Source organism: Gymnoscopelus microlampas (assembly GCF_963454915.1).
Source record: "Gymnoscopelus microlampas genome assembly, chromosome: 10".
NCBI classification, from domain to species: Eukaryota; Metazoa; Chordata; class Actinopteri; order Myctophiformes; family Myctophidae; genus Gymnoscopelus; species Gymnoscopelus microlampas.
The window spans coordinates 5,243,626-5,258,166 of NC_139947.1; the positions used below are offsets into that span (position 1 = coordinate 5,243,626).

A 14,541-nucleotide genomic window follows, 5' to 3' on the forward strand; every position below is an offset into this window, starting at 1 on the left:
ACATATTAACCCTTTCAGACCTGAGGCCGATTCTAAAAACGCTTCCTAAATCCTTTTAAAAGATTTAAAAAATAAAACGATTATGTTGCTATATCGTCTCTGTCGGGTGGAAACCTCATATGTCCTAAACCTAAACAATTACTTTTCAGGGTTCAATTTCAAACAGATCTTAATGGGTTATATATGACTATGAATTGAATACCAAGGACCTCAATGGAAACAAGACCACAAGGACTTTTTTGAATGGACTTTTTAGTCAAAGACATTGATTGCAGTGAGAAGAGGTTTCAAACATCTCTAGGCTAGGCCGACAAAGGAAGAGGGGTATCACTGCACTTTAAAATGAACATCTCAATCTGTAGGAAAGGCATTTTCATTCCTGGTGTTCAGCATGAGGGGTAAGAACTCTTCAATCGGGCATTAGAACAAATAGACAGCCAACAAAATAGCTCAGAGAATTCCAGCAAGCCTTTTGACTTTTTTTGCCTTTTGAGTTTTAGTCATATTTTAGTCATCTGAAATGTCTTACTGTTAGTCTAGTTTTAGTCGACTAAATATCTTAAGATTTTTGACGCCTAAATATACAGTTGATTTAGTCGACTAAAATATTTTTTTGGCAGGCTGTGATGCCATCGAAATGGCAGATTTTCACTTAGCTGCATGCCGAAAATAGCTGATCTACAAGCTCACGTGTCGTGCTGCGATACGTTGAGAGCTTGTAGATGAGTTATTTTTGGTCTGTGACACCCGCACATAACATTTTAGTCTAGTTTTCATTTGACAAAATTGTCAGTATATTTAGTCATAGTTTTAGTCATCATAGCTTAGTTTTTATTTAGTTATTTAGTTTTCGTCAGTGAAAAAAGGTAGCCGACGAACATTTCCCGTTATAGTTTTAGTCGACGAAATCATCACTGATTTTCACACTTGAGGCCACAGGTGTTCTGATCCGTTCCTTATTGCCATGATGGGGCTGAATAGCAGTGAGCTCCAAGTCAGGCAGGGGTCTATAACTCTAGAAACTCCTGACCATGTGCGTGTTTGTGATCAAGGAGCCGGTCCAGCCAAGTACTCCTCTTCATTACTTTACTTTATTTGTTTATTCAAACACCACACCGCTCTGAGGAGGCAAACTTCAATTCACAAGCAATGGCAAAGGTTTCCAAAAGCTCCAATGGTGGAAAAAGTCCTCACATTCTTTACTTAAGTAAAAGTATCGATACTGCAAAATAGAAGTACTCTGTTACAAGTAAAAGTCTGGAATTCAAAATGTACTAGTAAAAGTACAAAAGTAGTTGCACCAAAACGTACTTAAAGTACCAAAAGTAAAAGTACTCATGAGGCAGAATGTCCCATTTCAAGTTTTCAAATGTATAACAATCTTTTGAAAATAGCAGATCTACAAGCTCACAATGCGTTGCATCGCGAATATATAAAGGGCTGAAGTGGTTAATGTATGTTTTGTAATAATAATCAAAATCTACTAAGTAACTAACGTTTTCAAATAATTGTAGTGGAGTAAAAGTACAATATCTGCCTCTGAGATGTAGTGGAGTAGAAGTAAAAGTATTGGAAATTGGAAATACTCAAGTAAAGTACAAATACCTAAAAAGTGTACTTAAGTACAGTACTTGAGTAAATGTACTTAGTTACTTTCCACCATTGGCTATCTCTCTGCGTCTCTGCAGTAGAGATCAGCAGGGTCTCTGTTATCCTAACTGTACCCACATGGAGTTGAGAGTTGAAGTCTGTCAAGTTGGTATCATAATTCCACGAGGCCAAGACTTCGTGGTAGCGGACCTGCTCAGCCGTGGTGTTGTAGTCATCAACGAACCTGGTAGCATCCAGCGTGGTGTTGGTGTAATCCCCAGGGAGCCAGTTGGCTGGCAGAGCCCCATGGCACAGTCCCAGGACTGGCAACAGGAACACAGCTGACCACACAAACCTGACCATTCTACTAAGTCCTTGTGTTGTTTCTCACTCGCTCTCTCCCTGTCTCTCTTTTATGTACGTTCTCTCTCACTGACATCTACCCAAGAAAGGGTTCAAGAGGCTAAACCTACACTTTCTCCAGTGATGTGAGAGATCACTTTCCCCCGGGGCTGTTGACTCTTCATCGACTTCTTCCAATGTTCCCCTCCCAGCCTCCCAGGCCAGGTGATTAAGTCATGACTCAAAGACGCTTGATGCCACAGGCGTTCGTATCCGTTCCTTACTTCCAGAAACACATAACATGTTGACTGCTTTTGGGATGTACAGTATAGCAGGGTATGTAATTCTGAATGTGGCTGAATGGGGGTTTAGCAGTCAGGTCAAGCAGGGGCCTAACTCTCCACAGAAACCTCCGGGGCGGCATTGGCTCAGGGGTAGAGTGGCCGGGTAGAGTGAACTGGAAAACCACAAGGTTCCCAGTTCCCCCTCGAGTTAGTGTCGAAGTGTCCTTGAGCAAGACGCTGAACCCCTAATTGCTCCCGATGAGCAGGTTGGTGCCTTGCATGGTTTCCTCTGCCATCGGTGTATGAATGTGTGTGTGAATGGGTTAATAGCACAATCAATGTAAAGTGCTTTGGAATCAGAATAATTTTGTCACATCACAGGTTTTTTTCCGGTTTACATTTAGACAACAGACGACAACAACAACAACAGACTACTACAACAGACTACAACAGACTCAGACCTACATACAAAACAGTGTACGTACAGAAAATCATAAGCGTAAGACAAAAAACAAGAACAAATATAGCTGCAAGCAGCGATAATACGGGGCCAGGAGAGAGAAAGAGAAATGATAATTCCTTTAACAGGTCATGAAAGTCCTTGCGGTCTTGTTTCCAATGAGGGCCTGTGAGCAATTAGGGGTCCCTGAGTCTTGCTCAGGGACAAATTTCGTTTCATGGACACATTTGCTGACCTGGCCTGGAATCGTACCTGGGTCAACCAGAGCCTCTGACTCCCTAGGCGGGCTCACTAACCACTCAGCTATGGCCGACCCGAGAGAGAGAGAGAGAGAGAGAGAGAGACAGACATGGAAACGGAATAGATTGAAGAGACAGAGAGAGAGACATGGAAACGGAATAGATTGAAGAGACAGAGACATGGAAACGGAATAGATTGAAGATAGAAACGGAATAGATTGAAGAGAGAGAGAGAGCCATGGAAACGGAATAGATTGAGTCATGTTTTTTGCAATTCAACTTAAATGAGTCTGCATCAAGTGAGGCTTGAACCGGCAACCTTGCGATCGTGAGGCACTCTTAGGTAGCTGCAACACTACCTATAGTGCTATAGCTTTGTCCAGGCTGATATTGTCTGTTGAGGATCACAAACTCTTGCCTTCTGTCATGACCCAAGCCCCTGTTTCACTAACACAAAGATCACTCGTTCACAAACCATTTACCAATGAAGAAATTGTACATCTCCTCAGAACCAAAACTAGTGAAAGTAGCCGATCTACAAGCTCACAAACCATTAAAAGTTGTCAGATTGTACATCGGCTATTTTCACAATGAAGTATGTTATACATTGAAAAAACATACTCTCATTGCTATCTGAAAAGTTCTGAGATTGTAGATCAGCTATTCTCACAATGAAGTATGTAAAAAACACTCAATTAAGTATTTCATGTTATCTTTAACAATTGCAAATGTATTCATTGATAGTCATGTTGTGTGAAATGCAACTTAGATGAAGTCTGAACCAAGTGAGGTTTGAACCTGTGACCTTGAGGTTGTGAGACATACACTTAAGCGGGACGCTATTGGACCAACAGACAAACCTCTGAAAAAAGAGATCACAGTGATCATACAGTTTCACGCAAATAGCTGAAAAATCCTGGGTTTAAGTGTTTTTCAAACTGCTCAAGATTGCGGACAATCTAAGGGCGGTGCTTACTGGTCAACGTGATAGATGTGTTCCTCATTAGTCAAGGCACATGTGTAAGCAGGTCTAATGGCTGTCGGCCAAACGAGGCATGACTTTTGCCTGTTTAAAGTTTCAATTTTCAAAAAATTGCTATAGCGCCCCCGTTTGACCAATTGGAGTAAGATTGGTTTCAGTGATATTTGGAATGGCCCTTTACATTTCTGCAAAGTTTCAAAGAATGGTAAGTCTGCATGTATGTGTTAGGGGCAGATGAATAATTGTCATAAAACTGCAATATTCATTGGCTCATTAAAGCTTCATTTTTTCACTTATGGAAAATATTTTGCAAAAGTTTTTTGGCATAGGTCCAAAGTTCATGTGTAAAACGTTTCGTGCAGATTACTCAAAAATCCCAGGAGGAGATAGGTTTTAACTGTTTTTCATATAATTCAAAATGGTGGGAGATCTAAAGGTCAGAGGTCAAAAGTCAGAGTGTGAAAGTTGTTCAGCATGAGGAGACGCATGTGTGCATCGAAGTTTCATGGCTGTAGGTCAAACAGGGCATGAGTTGTACCTGTTCAAAGTTGCCATTTTTCAATTGAGTGCTATAGCGCCACCTTTTGACGAAAGATTGTGAGAATTATTTCTTGATCGTTTTTCATGACCATCTATCATATGGCCGAGTTTCATAAAAAGCGACTGCACGGTTCAGCCAGAACTGCCAAAAGTGGCAGAAAAAGAAACGGAAATATAGCTGCAAGCAGCGATAATACGGGGTCAGGAGAGAGAAAGAGAAATGATAATTCCTTTAACAGGTCAGTTCATGAAAGTCCTTGCGGTCTTGTTTCCAATGAGGGCCTGTGAGCAGTTAGGGGTTAAGAGTCTTGCTCAGGGACAAATTTCATTTCATCGACACATTTAATTGACCTCGCCTGGAATCGTACCTGGGTCAACCAGAGCCTCTGGCTCCCTAGGCTGGCTCACTAACCACTCAGCTATGGCCGACCCTCAGAGAGAGAGAGAGAGAGAGAGAGAGAGAGAGAGAGAGAGAGAGAGAGAGAGAGAGAGAGAGAGAGAGAGAGAGAGAGAGAGAGAGAGAGAGACGGAATAGATTGAAGAGACATGGAAACGGAATAGATTGAAGATAGAAACGGAATAGATTGAAGAGAGAGAGAGAGAGCCATGGAAACGGAATAGATTGAGTCATGTTTTTTGCAATTCAACTTAAATGAGTCTGCATCAAGTGAGGCTTGAACCGGCAACCTTGCAATCGTGAGGCACTCTTAGGTAGCTGCAACACTACCTATAGTGCTATAGCTTTGTCCAGGCTGATATTGTCTGTTGAGGATCACAAACTCTTGCCTTCTGTCATGACCCAAGCCCCTGTTTCACTAACACAAAGATCACTCGTTCACAAACCATTTACCAATGAAGAAATTGTACATCTCCTCAGAACCAAAACTAGTGAAAGTAGCCGATCTACAAGCTCACAAACCATTAAAAGTTGTCAGATTGTACATCGGCTATTTTCACAATGAAGTATGTTATACATTGAAAAAACATACTCTCATTGCTATCTGAAAAGTTGTGAGATTGTAGATCAGCTATTTTCACAATGAAGTATGTAAAAAACACTCAATTAAGTATTTCATGTTATCTTTAACAATTGCAAATGTATTCATTGATAGTCATGTTGTGTGAAATGCAACTTAGATGAAGTCTGCACCAAGTGAGGCTTGAACCTGTGACCTTGAGGTTGTGAGACATACACTTAAGCGGGACGCTATTGGACCAACAGACAAACCTCTGAAAAAAGAGATCACACTGATCATACAGTTTCACGCAAATAGCTGAAAAATCCTGGGTTTAAGTGTTTTTCAAACTGCTCAAGATTGCGGACAATCTAAGGGCGGTGCTTACTGGTCAACGTGATAGATGTGTTCCTCATTAGTCAAGGCACATGTGTAAGCAGGTCTAATGGCTGTCGGCCAAACGAGGCATGACTTTTGCCTGTTTAAAGTTTCAATTTTCAAAAAATTGCTATAGCGCCCCCGTTTGACCAATTGGAGTAAGATTGGTTTCAGTGATATTTGGAATGGCCCTTTACATTTCTGCAAAGTTTCAAAGAATGGTAAGTCTGCATGTATGTGTTAGGGGCAGATGAATAATTGTCATAAAACTGCAATATTCATTGGCTCATTAAAGCTTCATTTTTTCACTTAAGGAAAATATTTTGCAAACGTTTTTTGGCATAGGTCCAAAGTTCATGTGTAAAACGTTTCGTGCAGATTACTCAAAAATCCCAGGAGGAGATAGGTTTTAACTGTTTTTCATATAATTCAAAATGGTGGGAGATCTAAAGGTCAGAGGTCAAAAGTCAAAGTGTGAAAGTTGTTCAGCATGAGGAGACGCATGTGTGCATCGAAGTTTCATGGCTGTAGGTGAAACAGGGCATGAGTTGTACCTGTTCAAAGTTGGCATTTTTCAATTGAGTGCTATAGCGCCACCTTTTGACGAAAGATTGTGAGAATTATTTCTTGATCGTTTTTCATGACCATCTATCATATGGCCGAGTTTCGTAAAAAGCGACTGCACGGTTCAGCCAGAACTGCCAAAAGTGGCAGAAAAAGAAACGGAAATATAGCTGCAAGCAGCGATAATACGGGGCCAGGAGAGAGAAAGAGAAATGATAATTCCTTTAACAGGTCAGTTCATGAAAGTCCTTGCGGTCTTGTTTCCAATGAGGGCCTGTGAGCAATTAGGGATTAAGAGTCTTGCTCAGGGACAAATTTCGTTTCATCGACACATTTGCTGACCTGGCCTGGAATCGTACCTGGGTCAACCAGAGCCTCTGGCTCCCTAGGCGGGCTCACTAACCACTCAGCTATGGCCGACCCTCAGAGAGAAGAAAGAGAGAGAGAGAGAGAGAGAGAGAGAGAGAGAGAGAGAGAGAGAGAGAGAGAGAGAGAGAGAGAGAGAGAGAGAGAGAGAGAGAGAGAGAGAGATAGAAACGGAATAGATTGAAGAGACATGGAAACGGAATAGATTGAAGATAGAAACGGAATAGATTGAAGAGAGAGAGAGAGAGCCATGGAAACGGAATAGATTGAGTCATGTTTTTTGCAATTCAACTTAAATGAGTCTGCATCAAGTGAGGCTTGAACCGGCAACCTTGCAATCGTGAGGCACTCTTAGGTAGCTGCAACACTACCTATAGTGCTATAGCTTTGTCCAGGCTGATATTGTCTGTTGAGGATCACAAACTCTTGCCTTCTGTCATGACCCAAGCCCCTGTTTCACTAACACAAAGATCACTCGTTCACAAACCATTTACCAATGAAGAAATTGTACATCTCCTCAGAACCAAAACTAGTGAAAGTAGCCGATCTACAAGCTCACAAACCATTAAAAGTTGTCAGATTGTACATCGGCTATTTTCACAATGAAGTATGTTATACATTGAAAAAACATACTCGCATTGCTATCTGAAAAGTTGTGAGATTGTAGATCAGCTATTTTCACAATGAAGTATGTAAAAAACACTCAATTAAGTATTTCATGTTATCTTTAACAATTGCAAATGTATTCATTGATAGTCATGTTGTGTGAAATGCAACTTAGATGAAGTCTGCACCAAGTGAGGCTTGAACCTGTGACCTTGAGGTTGTGAGACATACACTTAAGCGGGACGCTATTGGACCAACAGACAAACCTCTGAAAAAAGAGATCACACTGATCATACAGTTTCACGCAAATAGCTGAAAAATCCTGGGTTTAAGTGTTTTTCAAACTGCTCAAGATTGCGGACAATCTAAGGGCGGTGCTTACTGGTCAACGTGATAGATGTGTTCCTCATTAGTCAAGGCACATGTGTAAGCAGGTCTAATGGCTGTCGGCCAAACGAGGCATGACTTTTGCCTGTTTAAAGTTTCAATTTTCAAAAAATTGCTATAGCGCCCCCATTTGACCAATTGGAGTAAGATTGGTTTCAGTGATATTTGGAATGGCCCTTTACATTTCTGCAAAGTTTCAAAGAATGGTAAGTCTGCATGTATGTGTTAGGGGCAGATGAATAATTGTCATAAAACTGCAATATTCATTGGCTCATTAAAGCTTCATTTTTTCACTTATGGAAAATATTTTGCAAACATTTTTTGGCATAGGTCCAAAGTTCATGTGTAAAAAGTTTCGTGCAGATTACTCAAAAATCCCAGGAGGAGATAGGTTTTAACTGTTTTTCATATAATTCAAAATGGTGGGAGATCTAAAGGTCAGAGGTCAAAAGTCAGAGTGTGAAAGTTGTTCAGCATGAGACGACGCATGTGTGCATCGAAGTTTCATGGCTGTAGGTCAAACAGGGCATGAGTTGTACCTGTTCAAAGTTGCCATTTTTCAATTGAGTGCTATAGCGCCACCTTTTGACGAAAGATTGTGAGATTTATTTCTTGATCGTTTTTCATGACCATCTATCATATGGCCGAGTTTCATAAAAAGCGACTGCACGGTTCAGCCAGAACTGCCAAAAGTGGCAGAAGAAGAAGAAACGGAATAATGCCAATAACAATACGGGTCCATGCTGGAAGCCTGGCCCCGTAATAATACCAATAACAAAACGGGTCCATGCTGGAAGCCTGGCCCCGTAATAAAACAAAAGGTAAAAATAAAAAATATCAAGTGGTAAAGCTTCAGAAGTAGGGGAGACTAGTTATCGGGGGGGGGGGCACAGCAAAAATCCCTAGCGCGGATCCCACCAATTAATTCATAAATATATAAATAAACGTTCAATCCTCCTCAATATTCCGGTGCGCCATTCTTCTCACAACAAATGGGTACCGTAAACAACTGATAGAGTACACAACCAGCCATTAAAAAAACAAAACAGTCATGGTCACTAGATTAACTTGAGACCTCAGTCACCACACTGCTTGTATTGTACTGCTCTCTAACACGGCCGTTTACTACAGATTTGTTTCTCAAATCTATCATCACCATCATCTATTATTCATTATGTTAGAGGCTACTTAGAAATAGTAAATATGACAGATGATAGGTTACATAAACAGTTCATTAGAAGACAACCACTTCTTCCTGTGAAAGTCTCTAACGATACATTTTAAAAATGCAACATTTCACCATTGGATTAAACATGTGTCATGTAGCCTACATTAACTATTCCGGCCATGTAAAGCGTCAAAAATAAATAAATGTTAGCCTCTCATGGGATTCGAACTCCTCCCAATGTCAGCATAAATACAGCAGTCTGGGGCAGCCTACTCTTGTGCGCCAGTCTACCCACTCCGACTCATAATCATAAACAAATAATAGACTATAAAACCAGCCATTAAAACGCACATGGTCACTAGATTAACTTGAGACCTCAGTCACCACACTGATTTCTAACAGCCCTAAAATCTCTCTGTCTGTACAACATGGCACCCTCAAGGAGAAACACCCCCATACCATTTACACAAAGAACAAAGAAAGAGGCATAGTAAATCAGCCAACCACATGATTTAAGTCTTTTAAAGTTTTTTTATTTGTCACATCTCATACACGGTACACAAGAGTGAAATTCTTGGCTTTATCGTCTCTTCTAGTGTAACAAATAGTCCCAAAAGGGCACAAACTGTCAAATTGTCTGATTGCTCCTGATCACCTCAGGACAGTTAAGTATAGGCCTTGCCGAGCCCTGAGGCCCATAGGGCAGGAGCCTATCTCCTGTTTCCTCAGCGTGCTTGACGTACAAGCATGGACGGCTTAAAGTGAAAATGGGCCCTGTGCACAAAATCCCCACAGGCCCCCACCAAATATTAAATTAATATGAGGTTTTGCCAAATTCTTGCGTTTAAACCAAGTCTGTTTTGCTTATAAGAAGCGTCACATGGCTTCAATAGAAGATTTCCTCCTGTGTATGGGTTTGTAACCTTTCCTGTGCATGCTGATGGAGCAGGTGACATTGGTTGGCAGTGTAGAAATGCACCATAATTGACTTTGGTAGGTTGAACTGAATTTAGGCATTTAGCAGACTCTTATCCAGAGTGACTTACAATAAGCAAGGTAAACATGCATCAAATGCAGAAAGATAAGCATCTGTCTAAAAAGCATGCCATCTAAATTGCAATTTAACCTTTACAGAAGTCTGCAGAAAAAGTGCTGATGATCCTGGCATCATTTATTTGGCATCACACCTATGTGGAGATCCATTTGCATTGTGATTCCACTGGGTTATGTGCAGGCTGGGCACAAGTAGTCCTCACTGGTGTTAGGCCTGCCTACACACACCCAGTGGAACCACAATGCACATGATGAGCATTCAATCTGAAAGAAGATGGATACAATGTTATTCATTTATTTAGTTAGTTAGTTACAAAAAGAATGTGCTCTCCATGTAAAAAACTTTAAAGGTTTTGTACCCAATCATCCACGGATGCGGACCTTCCTGTCCCAACGCTCAACTCCCCACTGGAGCGACAGAGATGTGTGTGGTCATCTATGAAAACATATTTTTGAGTTCAGTGAAGTCCAATTTTTTGGTCTTGGTGAGGCTGATAAACATTTGATTGAAGCCTACCAGAGTCCTCCAAAAGCTGTTGGCCAATATTTTGCCGTACCAGGTCAATGCCTAGCAGGCCCTGCTCCACCCCAGCAGTGGCTAACACCAGCATCTCTGCTATCTTAAAATACAGGTTAGTGTTAGCAGTGTTCTTTTAGAATGTATTAAATTGTTACTAGGATAGATATTCTAGGCCAGTGGTTCCCAAACTTTTTCATGTCAAGGACCCCCAAATTCACACTTATTAGCCCGCGGACCCCCATTTGAAAAGATAAGCCAGGGACCCCAATAAGAGAAGGTTTATACGGCTTTCTAGCAGTGATTCTCAACCATCTTAATGTCAAGGACCCCCAGTTTGACATGTATTAGGCTACGGACCCCCATTTAATGGCATTTATACCTCTGGGACCCGAATTTATATTATAAAATCAATGTTAATTTAACTCTGAGAGTGTACAAATGGAACCAAATGGACCCTTAGGGTCCATTTGGTTCCATTTGTACACTCTCAGAGTTACAGACCTATAAGGGTCCATTTGGTTCCTATCCATCATTTAGCTGGGGACCCCCTGGAACTGCCTCAAGTACCCCACTTTGAGAACCAATGTTCTAGGCTATATAATCTCACTTTGCACACAAACACCCCACACGACGTCGTATCCATTTGGCGGGGATCAGGGACAGTCTCACAGGTCCAGTGAGAGATTGTGCCCCTCATCCTCCGCATATAAGCTCTGAAGAAAAAACGAAAACGTCGGTTACTTGCGTATCAGAAACCATTGAACATACTTGCAATGAAGCACAATAAATCTATGATTTACTTGCCTTGTACTATTTCGACAATGGTCGACTTGTTTTGGGGTGGCAATAAGTGGGTCCACAAAGACACACTGTAGGTCATGTGGATACATAACCTTCGGCAGATAGAATACTTTAAAAGCTTAGTTGTACATATAGTTGCATAATTTGCATTGATTAAAGTTAACTTACTACTAGTGTGTAGTGGCCATTTTTACATACTGCCCCCATAACGATGTCCCATTCCAGGACATCAATCTGCAAGTGAAGTGATAATTTAATTTGTTAACATGGTGCGACTGTAACCAACACTTTTAAAAGTAACTATTATCCTTACTTTTTTTAACCCCCCTGGTCAAACCGTCCCAAATTCGGTTCACCTCCTCTATTGGCAAAACGGTCACCCTCCTTGTGGCCTTTTGGGCGACCCACACCAGGTACGCATTGACTGTCTACACACAAAAATAAATACAATTAAAAATCACTTTAATATCAATGAGAACACTTGCTCACAAAACGAGACTTACTTCACTGGTCAATGTCTCCCCTGGAGCCAGGCTCTGGACGTCGAGGGTTAAAATCTTAAATGGGCCAAATTTGGCCCACATAATTTGCCCTATTTGCCCCCTCCATATAGCTTGGAGAAGTGGAAATTCAGAACATTTCAGTCATTCAAAATTGTACATGGCATTATTATTCTTCATGTCACATTAGTGAATGGGATTTACCTGTGATCTGCCAGTGGAGGGGCCCGAGGATGGTGGTGGGTGGTGGAGGGCAGGATGAGGCCCGGAGGGGCTGAATGATGGCTGTGCAGGGCGGCCAAGAAGAGGGCTGGAGGGACTGGGTGACAGTTGGGGAGGGGGGAGAAGAGCAGGAGGATGAGATAAAGGGGAAAGTGGTGGAGGGGGGGCGAGCCAAAGGAAAGGTTCCAGCTAGCTTTAAAAGCTTTGCTGGAATCCTCTCCTCTGGCTCGATGTAGCGTTTCAGCTGGTCCAAATTAGCAATTAGCTTCTCATTTTTGTCCCCAACCAAGTACACCACTTTCCCCTTTATCTCGTGATAGAATAGGGGCCAAGCATTTCCGGTGCCAGCTTCCCTCCCTTCCTCTGCTCTTCCACCACATCCCCATCTGTGAACTTGTCATCCCAGCCCTGCTCCAGCTTAATGACCCTGTCTTGTTGTTTTCAGCCCCTCACAGACCTTTTTTTTTTATTTGAAAGTTTATTGGAGGATAAACCCCTTGAGATGCAGCATCTCGTCTTCCAGGGGGACCTCCTCCGACCCGCAATAGGCCTCCATATCTTCTGGTGTCACCTAAGGTACAAAAACACCAGGTGGGGTTATTGACAGCAGTGGTTTTCAATTTCATGTATTCATGTCAAGGACCCCCAAATCAATATGCATTTGGCATACATTTTGGGAAATAGCAGATCTACAAGCTCACATCGTGTCGCTCTGCGTTGTGAGACTGTAGATTGGCTATTTTCAAATTGCCACCCGGGTTGCCAGATCATGTGCGCATATCCCCCCACGGATGCGTCGACCGGGTATGGTCTAGTGTGTAGTAATGTATAGTAATGTATCAAGGATCCACTTACGGCATAATCCACATGGATTTCTGAGGGGTATCTGGCCTCTCTCCCATAGAGGAGATAGAACGGTGTGTACTGTATTGTCAGATGTTTCTTGGTCCTTAGTGCAAACAAGGCAGCTGGAAGGTACCTGTCCCACTGGTTGGGGTGGTCTTGGCAGAGGGCTTTCAGCGACCTGAAAATGTTCACATTACATAACATTATAGCAGACATTCAGATGCATTTAATGTAGTCTACAGCATTCATGTTGTGTACTGTAGGTGTATCTGCCAATTTGGCAGTATATATGCAACTTACTTCTGGATGGTCCCGTTCATTTTTTCTACCAGGCCGTTAGTCTGCGGGTGGTAGGGAGATGAAAAGCTTCTTTTGATCTTGAGCTCTTCACAGAGCCGAGAATTCACCTATAAATTCCATTAATACTACATTTGGAACACAATTTGACACAAATCTCAAAGTGCTACATTGCATAAAAGTATAAAAGCAATTAAGAAATGTTTTTAAATGGAAACAGTAATAATAAAAACAATTGAATGAACACAATTCAGGTCAATGGTACGAGCCCCATCCCCAACATAAAAAAAGAAACAACAATATAATTTGTAATGTTTGACGTGTGTTGTACCTGATTCCGGAATTCAGAGCTTTGATCCGAAAGTAGCCTTTGCGGGGCCCCATGAGTGTAAACAAAGTCGAGGATGCATTTGGAGACCTCCCCTGCATGTTTGGACCTCAGGGGGTAGGCCTCCGTCCATTTGGTAAAGTAGTCGACCATTACACAAATGTATTCATTGCCATCCTCTGTCTTCTTTAGCTTCATGAGGTCGATACCCACAAGCTCAAACGGCTCCTTGACCTGATAAAAAGGTGATTAAAAAAGAAACCAGTTAGACATCTGTATGATTGCTGGTAGCCTATCTTTGCACATTTAGATGCATGGGATATTCAGTTGCAAAACACTCACTATTATTGGATCATACTGGGTCTTGTCCTTTAAGCTACCCTGCTTCTTTTGGCACCCAGGGATATGATATGCACAGTCAAATGATATGCACATTAATGTATATCACAGGCCTTTGGTCAAGCACAAACAGTAAGTGAAGGGGATATACAATCACACGAGTGTGTGAATTTAATTAATGCTTCAATTTGCCATTGTTTTCCTAAGTAGGCCCTGAATAAATAGGCCTGCATGTACAAATGATATATACACATTTGGATGACCCTTGACCCTTCCAACTTACCCATTTGCGGATGTCGGCCTCCATTCCAGGCCAGTAGTATCGGTGGATCACAGCGTGGTGTGTTTTCTCCACACCACAGTGACCACCGATACTGCTGGCATGGAATTCATTGAACACCGACGCCGCCACCACCACCACCTACATACATAGATAGCATATAGAGAGATGAGATAGACAGATACTTAGATTCCTCTTTTGATTCCCAAGGGGAAATTCAAGTGTTTGAGCACCAAAAGTAAGCATGAAACACATTTACCTTGGCGAAATGGGGCTCCTACTCTTAAAGGGACATTTTATCATCTACTCTTGCTTGATTCAGTATTATATTATATTTGATATTCATTTTATCAGACACGGCCCCTTCCTATACAAACCCATTGTAACTTCAAACTCCATTTTAACCATGATGGATTAATCAAAAACAGTTGGTCTGGTGACTGATAGTCCTTCTAATGTGTGAGGAGATCATGTTTTTTTTTTAGAGGTTAAT

At 41.7% G+C, this 14,541-nt stretch overlaps 2 protein-coding genes across 2 annotated transcripts in view; both read right to left on the reverse strand.

Moving 5' to 3' along the window:
- Nucleotides 1-1,953, reverse strand: part of LOC311054055 (angiotensin-converting enzyme-like) — a gene marked incomplete at both ends in the record, with an annotated part of 41,341 nt that extends 39,388 nt beyond the window's left edge. The window contains one exon of the mRNA XM_084069935.1: nt 1,654-1,953. Coding sequence (XP_083926061.1) covers nt 1,654-1,953 — 300 coding nt within the window. The remainder of the gene's footprint in view (nt 1-1,653) is intronic.
- LOC311052793 (glycerol-3-phosphate dehydrogenase [NAD(+)], cytoplasmic) overlaps nt 1-14,541 on the reverse strand; it is a 346,962-nt gene that overhangs the window by 58,878 nt on the left and 273,543 nt on the right. The window lies entirely within an intron of this gene.